At 43.6% G+C, this 11,976-nt stretch overlaps 1 protein-coding gene across 1 annotated transcript; it reads right to left on the reverse strand.

Annotated features, from left to right (window-relative positions):
- Positions 1-2,549: 2,549 nt before the first annotated feature.
- Positions 2,550-11,464, reverse strand: CD164 (CD164 molecule). The gene is made up of 4 exons (XM_017829482.1): positions 11,292-11,464; positions 7,805-7,981; positions 6,615-6,695; positions 2,550-5,648 (listed from the first exon to the last, which is right to left on the reverse strand). Exons 1-4 carry the CDS (start codon positions 11,392-11,394, stop codon positions 5,488-5,490), a joined length of 522 nt encoding a protein of 173 aa, XP_017684971.1. The 5' UTR covers positions 11,395-11,464; the 3' UTR covers positions 2,550-5,487.
- Between the last annotated feature and the right edge of the window lie 512 nt (positions 11,465-11,976).

Genomic DNA, 11,976 nt, shown 5'->3' on the forward strand with positions numbered 1-11,976 from the left:
CAGCTGTCTCCATCTAATTACAACCTTTTGTTAAAATAATTTAAGTATTACTCAACAAAGCAAAATTCAAAGACTATTTTTGAACAAATGTTATAGCTACGGATTAATTTCAAAGAAAAGCAGTAACACAAAACTAGTACTATAGGGACAAACAACTGTGCAGAGACTTTCAGTGCTGCATTGTAACAAAAACTTAATTCAGTCCTTAACTGTGTGCAGTAGCTGGATCATTTTCTGGAAGGTATAGCAATTTTAAGCACATAAGAAAGCTCTTCATTTCCATACGTGTCCAGAAACGGGACTAAATTTTTTGCAATTTCTCATCATATGAGACTTAGTTATGTCAATACACATTCACACTTCCTTCACTACCCACATAAGCATCAAGGTCATGATGTGAAACTGAGGTTCCTTCCCTCAGAGCTGGTTATCATTTCAGTCCGTCAGCAACCACAGAACTGCACGCTCCCTGTTCTCCTGTTCAAACATACTGACAGTTATTCCCTAGCAAATTCCCTACCCACATGGGTACTGAGGGAACTGGCAGATGAAGTTACTAAGCCACTGTCCATCATATTTGAGAAGTCATGGCAGTCTAGTTTAGTTGCCATCGACTGGAAAAAGGGAAATGTAACCTCACCTTTAAAAACAACAACAAAAAAACCCCCAGACAAACAAACAAACAAACAAACAAAAAAACCAAAACAACAACAAACAAACAAAACCCCCCAAACCAAACAAAAACAAACAAACAAACAAAAAAGGAAGACCGAAGGAACTACAGGCAGGTCAGTCTCACCTCAGTGCCTGGCAAGACAGAGCAGATCCTCCAGGAACTAAGGCTAACGCACACAGAAAATAAAGAGGCAATTTGTGACAGCCAACACAGACTCACTAAGGGCAAATCACACCTGACCAATGTGGTAGCTTTCCACAGTGGGGTTACAGCACTGGTGCACAAGGGAAGAGTGACAGACACCACCTACCTGGACCTGTGCAAAGCATTTGATGCTGTCCTGCATGACATCCTTGTCTCTAAACTGGAGAGACACAGATTTGACAGATGGATCACTCAGTGGATAAGAATTTGGCTGGATGGTCAATGGTGCAATGTCCAAGTGGAGACCAGTGATGAGTCATATTCCTCAGGGGTCAATATTGGGACCAGTGCTCTTTTAACATCTTTGTCAGTGACCTGGCCAGTGGGATTGAGTGCACTCTTAGCAAGTTTGCTGACAACACCAAGGTGTGTGGTGCAGTCAATACACTGGAGGGAAGGGATGCCATCCAGAGGGACCTTGACAGGCTTGAGAGGTGGGACTGTGTGAATCTCATAAAGTTCAACAAGGCCAAGTGCCAGGTCCTGCACCTGGGTGAAGGTAATCCCAAGCAAAAATATAGGCTGGATAGAGAATGGATTGAGAGCAGCCCTGAGAAAGACTTGGGGGTTTTGGGGAATGAGAAGCTCAACATGAGCTGGTAATGTGTGCTCACAGCTCAAAAAGCCAACTGTGTCCCGGGCTGCATCAAGAGAAGTTGATCAGCAAGTCAAGGAAGGTGATTCTCGCTCTCCATCCTGGTCTTGTGAAACCCCACCTGTAATACTGCATCCATCTCTGGGTTCCCCAACATAAGGATTTGGACATGTAGAAGTGAGTCCAGACAGTTACAAAAATGGCCTGAGGGCTGGAGCACCTCTCCCATGAAGACAGGCTGAGAGAGATGGCACTGTTCAACCTGAAAAGGTGGCTTTGGAGAGACCTTATAGCACCTTCCAGTATCTAAAGGGGGCTACAAGAGAGATGAGAGACACTTTTTACATGGGCATGTAGTGATAGGACAAGGCTTTAAACTGAATGGTTTTAAACTGAAAGAGTGTGGGCTTAGATTAGGTATTAGGAAGAAATTCTTTACTGTGAGGCACTGGCACAGGTTGCCCAGAGCAGCTATGGACACCCCATCCCTGAAAGTGTTGAAACACCCAACCTGGCCTTGGAGCAATCTGGTCTAGTGGAAGGTGCCCCTCCCCAGGGCAGAGGAGCTGGAACTAGATGATCTTTAAAGTCCCTTCCAACCACAGCCACTCTATGATCCTATGCAATCAGAAAAGAAATAAGGCTCAGAGCAATACCTTTTTCATGAAAGTTGTAACAGGCTCTGTGGAATCCGCAGCCCCCCTTCAGCCTGACATCCAGTATTATAAACTTTACTATGGAAAAGAGGAGTATTAAGCCTTACAGGCTATTGCAAGTGGAACACTTAAATGCCTTGCTGTTCTCCAGCTTTTTGTGAAAAACAGAGTTAAGATAACATGGAAAAACATGACCTAAATGAAAATTCTTTGGAGATGATTCTAAATCTGAATCAGTATTGTTGCACATACCATATGCAAAGTTAATACTGTATTTAGAAAAGCTAACAAATCTTTAATCCTTTTTGCCCTATAGTGTTTCTCAATTTCTATGGAAAACAGCTCTTATTTCCAGAAAGTTCACAAGCACACAGTACCCTCTGGGATTGCCCACATTAAAGAAAGTTTACAGGTAAAATTCCATTCAACAGATTTTATTTATCAATTTGGTTTTGCGATTACAACTGCTTCAGTTTTCTTCCACTGAAGACAAAATACAAACTTTTACAGCAACACTTGCAGAGAACATTCACAAGGTAACAGCTTGATATCTGCACAAGTTGGCCTCAAGAAAAAGCCAGGTAACTTGAAGAGTCACTACAATTCAGTGCCTAAAATCACAATTCAGTGATTAAGGGGCAAGTACAACTACAGATCTACGAGTTACCTTCCACTTCAAAACACAAGGCCAAGAAAAACTGCAAGTTGTTACTTCAGGTTTTTTGCTACTACACAGCACAGATCAGCTGATACTGCCATTTCACAAAGGAGTAATAACTTTCAACAGTGAGGCAGCCAAGCACATGGTGAAGATGTATAACCCAGCCTCCCCTCCCCACAAACAACTAAAAGGGAAACAATTCCAGCCACAACTCTAACCTGTGGACTTATACCTTGCTGGCAAGGCTAATGAGCAAGAGGTGTGTAGTGCAGGCCCTTTGGAACATGACTAAATTGATATAGCACAAACTTGAGTTTTTCAGATAGGCATCTGAACACGTCAGAGATCCTGGGTTTCTTAAAGTCTTGGAAAATAGCAATTGCTGGCACCACAGAAAATTTAGTAACTAAGGCAAGGTATCCTTTCTCCCCTTTTAAACAAAATTTGAGGCAAACGATTAAGCAATTTTAAGGCACTTTAAACACTATTTTTAGTTCGCTTTACCAGCATACTTTATCAGCAATCTAAATCAGGACCAGCATAGCTCATGAATAAGCATTTCAGCAACATTTTACAAAGCAACTCTTTTTGTGCCAATGACTCCCGTGCTCTGAAGTGTTCTGCAGGACTTTTCTGCAAGTTTCCCAAAAGAGAGCCCTTTGAGGCCAAAAATTATACATTAGGCATAGTTTGCTTTGCTGAGCTAAAAGCGAACTGTCATATTTTAGAAGAGTACTTCGTTCACTTCAAAGTACAGAACACAAGCTCATGGATATTGTTTGAAACAAATGGAATAAAACAGTTCTTAGATAGGGAAAGGACAGATTTAAGTGATTTCACAATAAGGCCAAGGATATATCATCTAACTCACACACATACTGTTGCTGGAAACTGGCTGCTCACTGCTGTTTTCATAAACCTGAGCTGATTGTCTTAGTTTTGTTTAGAAAATCAAAAGCTAATAAACTCAAAGATACAGTACTGGTAAGTAACCTCTGCATTTTGTAGCAATTTGAGTATTCTATGCAGTATAACAGAAACAATGCCATTCAAACTAAAAGAACACAAGAAAGCGACACGGTACACTTTAAATTTCCAACTGAAGTGCACTTAATTTGCTTCATATTTTAAGTTCCATTGCCATGAGTATTATCTGCTATTGATGCTATTTTGTTTTGGGTGCCAAGTTCCAGTCAAGTCAGAGCTAATAAGACAGTACTACAGATTATCCCAAAATTGATGATCAAGGGATATCATCAGAAGCTATGCATTATGTGCTACATACACCACTTGATTTTATCTTTACTTCCATTTTTCCTGTGGGTTTATTTTCACAGGTGCTCAAGTCAGTCTGCATTGGAGATGACGTACCTTTGATACTCAGATCACATGGCTGATTCAGCCAAGTAAAAAAAACCAACTACTTGGCTGAATAGATCTCCTTAACCAGTTCACTGCAGGGAGACACAAACCTGATGCCTGGAAGTGGGAAGAGGAAAGAGAAAAAGGTGTAGTCTGCAGTCACAGGACTACAGCAACCCAGACTAGGATCAAATCAGCAGATCCTCTGAACTACCCTTAACTACTCCGTCAGCAAGCAGACATACAGGAGAGTAAAAAAGAAAAAAACAACAACCCAAACCCCTGAAATTAACTGCAATGAGTTTAAGAACCATCTGAACAACAAAAACCTCAGGACTTCCTAAACATTAGTATTTCAAGTATAAATGTGAGTTCTTGCCTTTATATACCGGGAGTGAACAGCATTTTATCACTAGTTTTATGGTTGGTCTTTGTAGGTCAGAACAAAAGGTAAACAAGTCAAAGCTTCTGTTTGTAGCTGAACATCACTGTACCATGCTCCTCACTATAAAACAAGGTCAATAAGGGACAGTTATTCTAGTGAAAAATTTTTTAAACTGGAATGCTCAAGTCACATGTATTCTATTTTTCTATGTAAAGCTAGTAATTAAAAGTTTTATTTATCTTTGAGATAGGTGGGACACGTTTGCAGCCTACTGAAATTTAGTCTTTAAGGCACTAATATTTTTTTTCCTATTAGAAGAATTATCCTTACATCCACCCCTAACATTAATTGAGAAGGGCATAGAAATTCTGTTTGGAATGAACTATTTTATGAAGCAACCTTATTCTTGTGTAAAAAAAATAAAAAGGGTTATGTTATTCTATTAACACATTATCTAATTCTACATTTTTGTTCATCTTTCTAGCAACATGCTGTTAAGAGCCATAAGCTAGTATAAACGGTATTTCACTCCCTGAATTTAGTCACCAATAATTCACATCTTGATAGAACTGAAGGGATATTGTATCAAATGTGGATTAAATCAGCCTTCACAATAAGTCATCATGAGATTGTCTACTCAACAGTGTTACCACTGAATAAGAATCTCTGAACGTCTACATTTGGCATATCAAGAAAAGTCCCACAGCAGCAGCCACTAAAGGAAAATAAAACAGCCATCAGAACCCATGCAGCATATTGCAAGTAATCCTGTTGAAGAGATTCATATCACCTCTTGCCAAGTATAATGTTGCAAAAATATTCATTTAAAGTCTTCTTTTAGAGATTTAAAGGATATTATGAACTGCTGTCTTCCATGAGCAACAGAAAATATTTTGGTTCAGTGAACTACAGGTGTTGGGCTACTAGTCCAATACAAAGTGGCAGATCCTAAAGTGTGTGATAGTTTCGGTCTTTTGACTTGCAGAATTTGTACAGAAAGAAAATAACAGCCTGCAGACCCAGAACAAGGACAATTCCACCTATGAAACTTGCAGCATCAAATGTAGATTTGCGTGCAGCAGGTGCAGGAGTCACAGTAGCACTCGTACCTGTTAAACACCACATTAGAAACTGTAAGTGCACAATGCTCACAACAGTTTTACAGATTTTAGTGCTGGCTTCCTTGTATTAAGATTACTCAGAACATCATTGGAAAAAAAATATCAAAAGTAAAGACACATCAGCATCTGCATTTAGATCAGTGATACTGAAATTCTAATTAAATACTGATTGTACAAGACTAGAGCTATTTATAGACAAATTGCTCTGGACCTCAATACTGAGCAATACCCAGCTGAACTTTATTTGTACTTCAAAGAGCCAAAGCCTTCCTCCTTTACATAGAAGTATATTATTGATATGTTCACATTCAAGACACATTTACGGTCTCTGCTCCTTGCTCAGGTTTTTTTTGCTTAATTCAAAATAAATTATTATCTTCCATCTACTGTATTTTACCGCAAGAGTTGTGCTTAAAGAAATCAGCTGAAATCCCAACGAATATGAGTCTGGAAATAACAGCCATCTGCTGAAGGCTAGTTTTAAAGAGCTTTACTTTGTGAAAGCTTTTCATGAAATAGCATATTTAGGACTGACACAGAAATAAAATACTTCAGCTTATTCCCATCACCGTAGCTCAATTTCATTTAAGAAAAAAAAAAAAGGCATCCCATTATTATGCTGCAACTGAAAGCCAAAATATTACCTCCCAAGGACAGGTGAGTTAACAAGTGAATTCCAGCCACACTATTAAAATCGTCCAGCTGATTTTTTTTGACCAAAATGTTTCCCATTTTTAATATCTCACCAACTAGCTCTGATTCTTGGGCTATTACCTTGCTACATACACACATCACCTTAACAAAATTAGACTTGCCATAAAGTTAGAAGTGACAACAACAGATACAGCAATACTGCTTTGATGCTGCCAGTTGGTAAGTCTTTCTAGATAACTTTTAAAACAACACTAATTTTTAAGTATTTTATGCTTTAATTACGGTAGTAGTAGCAGTTACCTGGAGTAGTAGGTGTTGTGGTAGGTGAAGTAACGGTAGCTGTAGGCAGAGGAGCATGTGTAGTTGCATTGGTGACATTAGCTGTTTGAGAGAAGACAGTACATGCATACCATAAACCTCAACAGCAAAATTTGCAAGCACTGAAGTTCTTATGCAAATTATTTTTCTTGTTTTGTTTCAACAAGGATAAGCTTTGCCCTCAGACTATCCCACACAATTTAGGTGTTCAGCTGTGTGGCGCTACACCAAGTTTCTGCAATAGGGATTATTTTCAAACTTGCATAACATTGTTATCCAAATATTTCAAGGTTTTCCACAGATCAGACAGTGATTCTTCATTCCGACACAACCACTTCTCTTTCAAGTACTAGTATAAATACTGGTATTTGAACAAGAACCAAGACAGCTGCTTCAAGACAACTGAGTACCTGCATCAAGGCAAAGGACCTTCATTAAACAGCCCTTACAATCAGTTAGTATTAATTGTACTAAAAAAGTACTTAATATAGTATCTCTAGACAGGACATACACATTCCTCCTGCCCCAAAACACTAACTGTGAATGCCATCATTGGAATAAAACCACCCACCTATAGCTAAACTGCCTCCTAAAAACTCTTTCATTATCAGGCCAGAACACTGGGTCTCTGACCATTCCTCCCCTACCAATTAGGATTACTAAAAATGAATCACTATTTCACTATGTGCCTGGAACAAGTGCCAACATTTGTAGGTTTACTCAAAGCTAAACATCGCCCTACTGTACATTAGGCTGTCCTAAGACTAATCAAGTACCAACCTTTTACCTCCCAGTTCACTTGACAAGCAGATGCTTTTAAAGATTAGATTAATTTTTTTAAGAACTTCACTGTTAAGATGGCAGAGAAATTTCTGAATAACAACAAAAAAAACCCTCTTAAGAATTCATGATTAATGGAAAGATTAGTGGAAATGATTAATTCAAACAATTACCACTGGCCCAATGTTTAACAGAGAAAATGCTTCTTGCCAATATAATTAAGAGTTTTTTAAAATCCACCTCTTCCAAACCTTCAAACCATTTATGTATTCTGTACATCAGATGTTTAGTACTCAAGCTACTACACTGAACTGTGGAAGAAGTCCTTATCCTCCATTTTATTCACCAGTTCCTAGTTTACTGCCATTCTATGTTCAGTGCTACTGTATTACCTATAGTAGTATGAGCTGTGGTAGCAGAACTGGCTGTGGTCACATTGGAGGATGCTGTGGTCACATTGGAGGATGCTGTGGTAGCATTGGAAGACACTGTGGTAGCATTGGAAGATTCTGTGGTAGCATTGGAAGACGCTGCGGTAGCAATGGAAGGTGGTACAGTAGTACTGGAAGCTATGAAAAAATAAGAGTTACATTAAAGAGATTAATGGTGGTATTTAGCTAAAAAACAACCCAGCATAAGAAGGCATAGTTTTAGCTATTTCATATAGCACTGAGTTCTACTGTAGTTTTAGTATGACATTACAAAGCAGTTGACTCCACCATACTAACATCAGAAGTTACACGAATGAATACATGAAAAATCTTGTCACAGGCAGCCCAGTCAAGCCAGTGTTCAACTGGCAACGCATGATTCCTCAAAGCAAACAGGAGTGAGAAGAGCCCTACTGTACAAGCTTTACACGATAGGGAACTAGGCATACAGTACTGCTTCCCAACCTCATTGCAACTTAGACTGAACCTGACCTACCAAGTTCAACTATAAATCAGAGTGGTTAGACAACTGAATCAGAATGAAGGGAAAACCAAGACCTCATCAAGAATTTGAAAGCTTAACTAAAGCTTCCTGTTCCGAGAGCTGCTGCTGGATGTAGGTACTCTCAGCTTCAGTATGTGCTGTACAAAAAAAAAAAAAAAAACCAAAACACCTCACCCAAAATGCAGAACTGTGAAGTCTTCTGCAACTTACTGTATCATCCAAGTTAATCACACATAGACAGCTTGTCTAAACTGTTGGTTAATCATACACTGATACATCAGCAAGCCTCCTGCTGAAATACCATGATGTCCAGAAGCCTTTAATACTCAGGGCTCATTCAGATGTGGTTATTCACATCTTGAACATAATTCAGCATGCTGGGAAACCAGAGCCAACTGTTTCTACAGAGATAGGCCAGATATATCAGAATCGACCTTCTCTTGAGTCCCACTGGCACCCAGTCCATTTAGGGCCACCTAAAAACTGGCCCACATTTTCCCATGTCAGTCCTGAATGTAGTGTTGAGCCAACTACAACTTTTGAATGCTTTTAACATGAAGTAAACACATTTTCCTCTAGACAATAGTGATATTGCTAAACCAGACCCCTACATGTACACCATGATTCTGCCTCATGCAACATCTAACTACAGTAAACTCAGATAATAGTGGATATACTACTCTTGTGAAGTTACTAAAGTTCACTAAATTGATTTTGCAGAAGTTTGTTGAAACTTCAGGTGGTAAAAGCCTGTTTCCTTTTGATTTTATTTTTCCTTTATGTAATACAGCCAGCTATATATAACCCTACAGTAGAAAGCAATCGAATAAAGACAAGAATCTAGAGGAATTCATATTCACATGCATAAAAAAGGAGAGCAGAAAGGAAGTCAATCTATTCATATTTGGATCACAGCAAAAGCCAGCAATCTAACTAGTCCAGACGCTTTTTTATGTCAATCTCAGTCAAATATTGTGGCCTTAAAACCACAATGACAACACATCCACTATCTGGCTCAAATAAGATCTCCAAATCTGCAGTTTGACTGCATTAGTTTTAATTAATACTTACTCATACAGCCATCATACTTGGAAAACCCACATGCAACCCACATGTTGCATGCTCTCCACATTTCACACTATACCCACCTATCCACCTTTGGGTGACCTTTCCCTCTTCTCCGTGAAGAGGACACTTTTATCCACAGATCTCTGGCAATCAGCATGGTAATTTACCTCTCAGATAACAACTACAAATACATTAAGTAACTTCAGTAATCTGACAATCCGAATTAAGCCTGAATCTACCTGGCCTTTCTCTTGGTTATGTTAGGATCAGGTCAGAAATGCTGGCACTATTTCTTCCCTTTCACATAAGATATGAAAAGATCTTTGTCGGTTTGCATCAGTGAGGTATGCAACAGTTGCACTGTTCCCTTTGGGAAGGCAGCACTCAAACCACTTGAAGAGCTATATGACAGTTTCTGGATGATAGATCTCAGGGGTGAAAAAAATTCTGGGGAAAAAAGAAGTCAGTCAATTATTATTCTGGATATAATGATCACAGCACACACACCACCGACTTCTGACAAATGAACAACCCTGACTTTTGCAAATTCCTCACTGGTACACAGAAAATGTAGCACAGTACATCTGTGGAGACAGGAAGACAGTCAGTGCAGCTAACTAATACCAGATGCACAAGCGCTTTTAGTTTAGTTTCAAAAACAGCTTTCCCAGACTATCGTGGAGAAGGATCTGATGTGCAAGAGCAAAGGATCAGAAGAGCTTTTATCAATGAGCTGTTAACTTCAGAATCTGTGGCAGGGTCTCAGACATTGTCTCTTAGGGTCTTTTATATGGGATAACTGCAAGTTTCCCAGCTCTCCCCATCAGAAGATGCCTACTCCTTACTGAAAAAAATTACTCTGGTTATCACAAACTCAGCTCTTCAGACTAAGCGAGCTGACGTTTGCTCCCAAGATAAACCTGTTGTACTGGCTCTCACACGGGGTAAATTCGGATATTCCCCTTACACTCGAGGAGGAAACTTGGAAACAAGAGTTCGTCCTGCTGGACCAACAGTGCCCTCTCCCGCTGCAGCGGAGCGGCTATTAACCCCTGGCTGAGCAGTCACGGAGCAGCTCTCGGTTCCCACCAGGTGTCCCACACCGCCCTGCATCCCGCCCTCAGAGTAGGGCTGGAGAGGAAACCTAGAAGGGCTGCGGCAGCGGGGACCGGGCAGCCTCAAACCCAGCTGCCTCCAGCGCCACCGCGCAACGCGGCCACGGAACACCGAAGTACTTCCACGAAACTGCTCCCCTTCGCTTCCTGGAGCACGGCACATTTCGTGGTTCTCGGCCAGGCAAACACTTCAGCACAGAGCTCATGGGGCCAGAGCTGTGGGCAACAGTGGGCAAACCCACAAGACGGCTAATGGGGCTCGCACCTGGATAAGGAACGAGCGGCGGGAGGGACAGACCACCACCGCTGAGTCAGGGAACCCTCGCTATCAGACCTGCACCGAGTATACAGGAACCACCCGCGTACAGGGTACCGGCAGCGGCTCCCGGCCCCCTGCGGCGTGCCAAGGGGGCACCGCAGGCGGCGTCCAACCGGGATAACGGACCCAAACCCGCGCCAATCGGGATAGCGGGCCAAACGCCCAGCGGGCTGCGGCCGCGGCGCCCGGGGCGGGCGGCAGCGCTGCCGCCCTGCGGAAGCGGCGGCGGCTGCCGAGCGCTGAGGGAGCGCAGGGCGGGCTCCGGGCGGCGCAGCGGCGCTCCCGCCCCGCCGGCCGCGGGGGCTCCGACAGCGGGCGCGGAGGGAGGGCCGGCAGGGCTCGGTGCGCGGAGCCCGCCCCGCTCCCCCCAGCGCCCGGCAGCGGGCGGGGCTGCCCCGTCAGCAGCTCCCGGGGGAAAGGGGGGATACGCGAATCACTCACCGACGGGCGCGTTGCCGCCGCTCTGCGTGGCGCCCGCGGCCAGCTCGCAGAGGCAGCACGCCAGGGAAAGGGCGGCGAGGGAGAACGCGAGTGTCCGGCCCATGGCGGTGGTGCGGAGAAACGAGTGGCTCCGGCTCCCGCTCCCGCTCCTGCTGCCTGCGCGCACCCTCCGCGCGCCGCCGTCCCGCCCCACGCGGCGTCACGGGAGCGCCTCCGGCCGACCCCGCCCCCCGCCCGCGGTGGTTCCAGCCCAGCCTCCCCCCCCATCCGGTGGGTAATGGAACGGTCCGCACCGCGGCGGCGCGGAGCCACTATCCCACGTGACCACACCACTCCCCAGGAGAGACCGTTTCCCTCGTGTCACGCGCTCCCCCAACGCTGACGTCACCACGAAGGTCCCGCCCCCTTTTCCGCTGCGTCCGCTCATTGGCTGGGGCGAAGCGGGGGCGGGGTTGGGGCGCGCGGGCTCGCGTTTCCCGCGGGTGGGCGAGTGACACGTGGTCGATGTTATTTCCCGGGAGCTGCGGTGGGCGCATGGGCTCGCTGCGCGCCATCCGCAGGCGAGACCGTCCCACCCCACCAGCACCAGCCGCCTGGGGAGGCATGGCCGTGGCGTGGCGCCTCTCCCTGCCCCCACGGGCCGGCAGCTGGCTATGACGGTCCGCCCCCTACGGCCGCTCCAGCA

This window comes from Lepidothrix coronata, unplaced genomic scaffold (assembly GCF_001604755.1).
Source record: "Lepidothrix coronata isolate B3197 unplaced genomic scaffold, Lepidothrix_coronata-1.0 Scaffold5, whole genome shotgun sequence".
In the NCBI taxonomy this organism is placed as follows: Eukaryota; Metazoa; Chordata; class Aves; order Passeriformes; family Pipridae; genus Lepidothrix; species Lepidothrix coronata.

Bases quoted from the DNA above. Each gene is read 5' to 3' on its own strand.
- CD164 (XM_017829482.1), bottom strand. From the start codon at position 11,394: ATGGGCCGGACACTCGCGTTCTCCCTCGCCGCCCTTTCCCTGGCGTGC. The intron at 7,982-11,291 runs GTGAGTGATTCG...ATTTTTTCATAG, and splicing joins CGGCGGCAACGCGCCCGTCG to CTTCCAGTACTACTGTACCA. The intron at 6,696-7,804 runs GTAATACAGTAG...TCTCTCAAACAG, and splicing joins CACAGCTCATACTACTATAG to CTAATGTCACCAATGCAACT.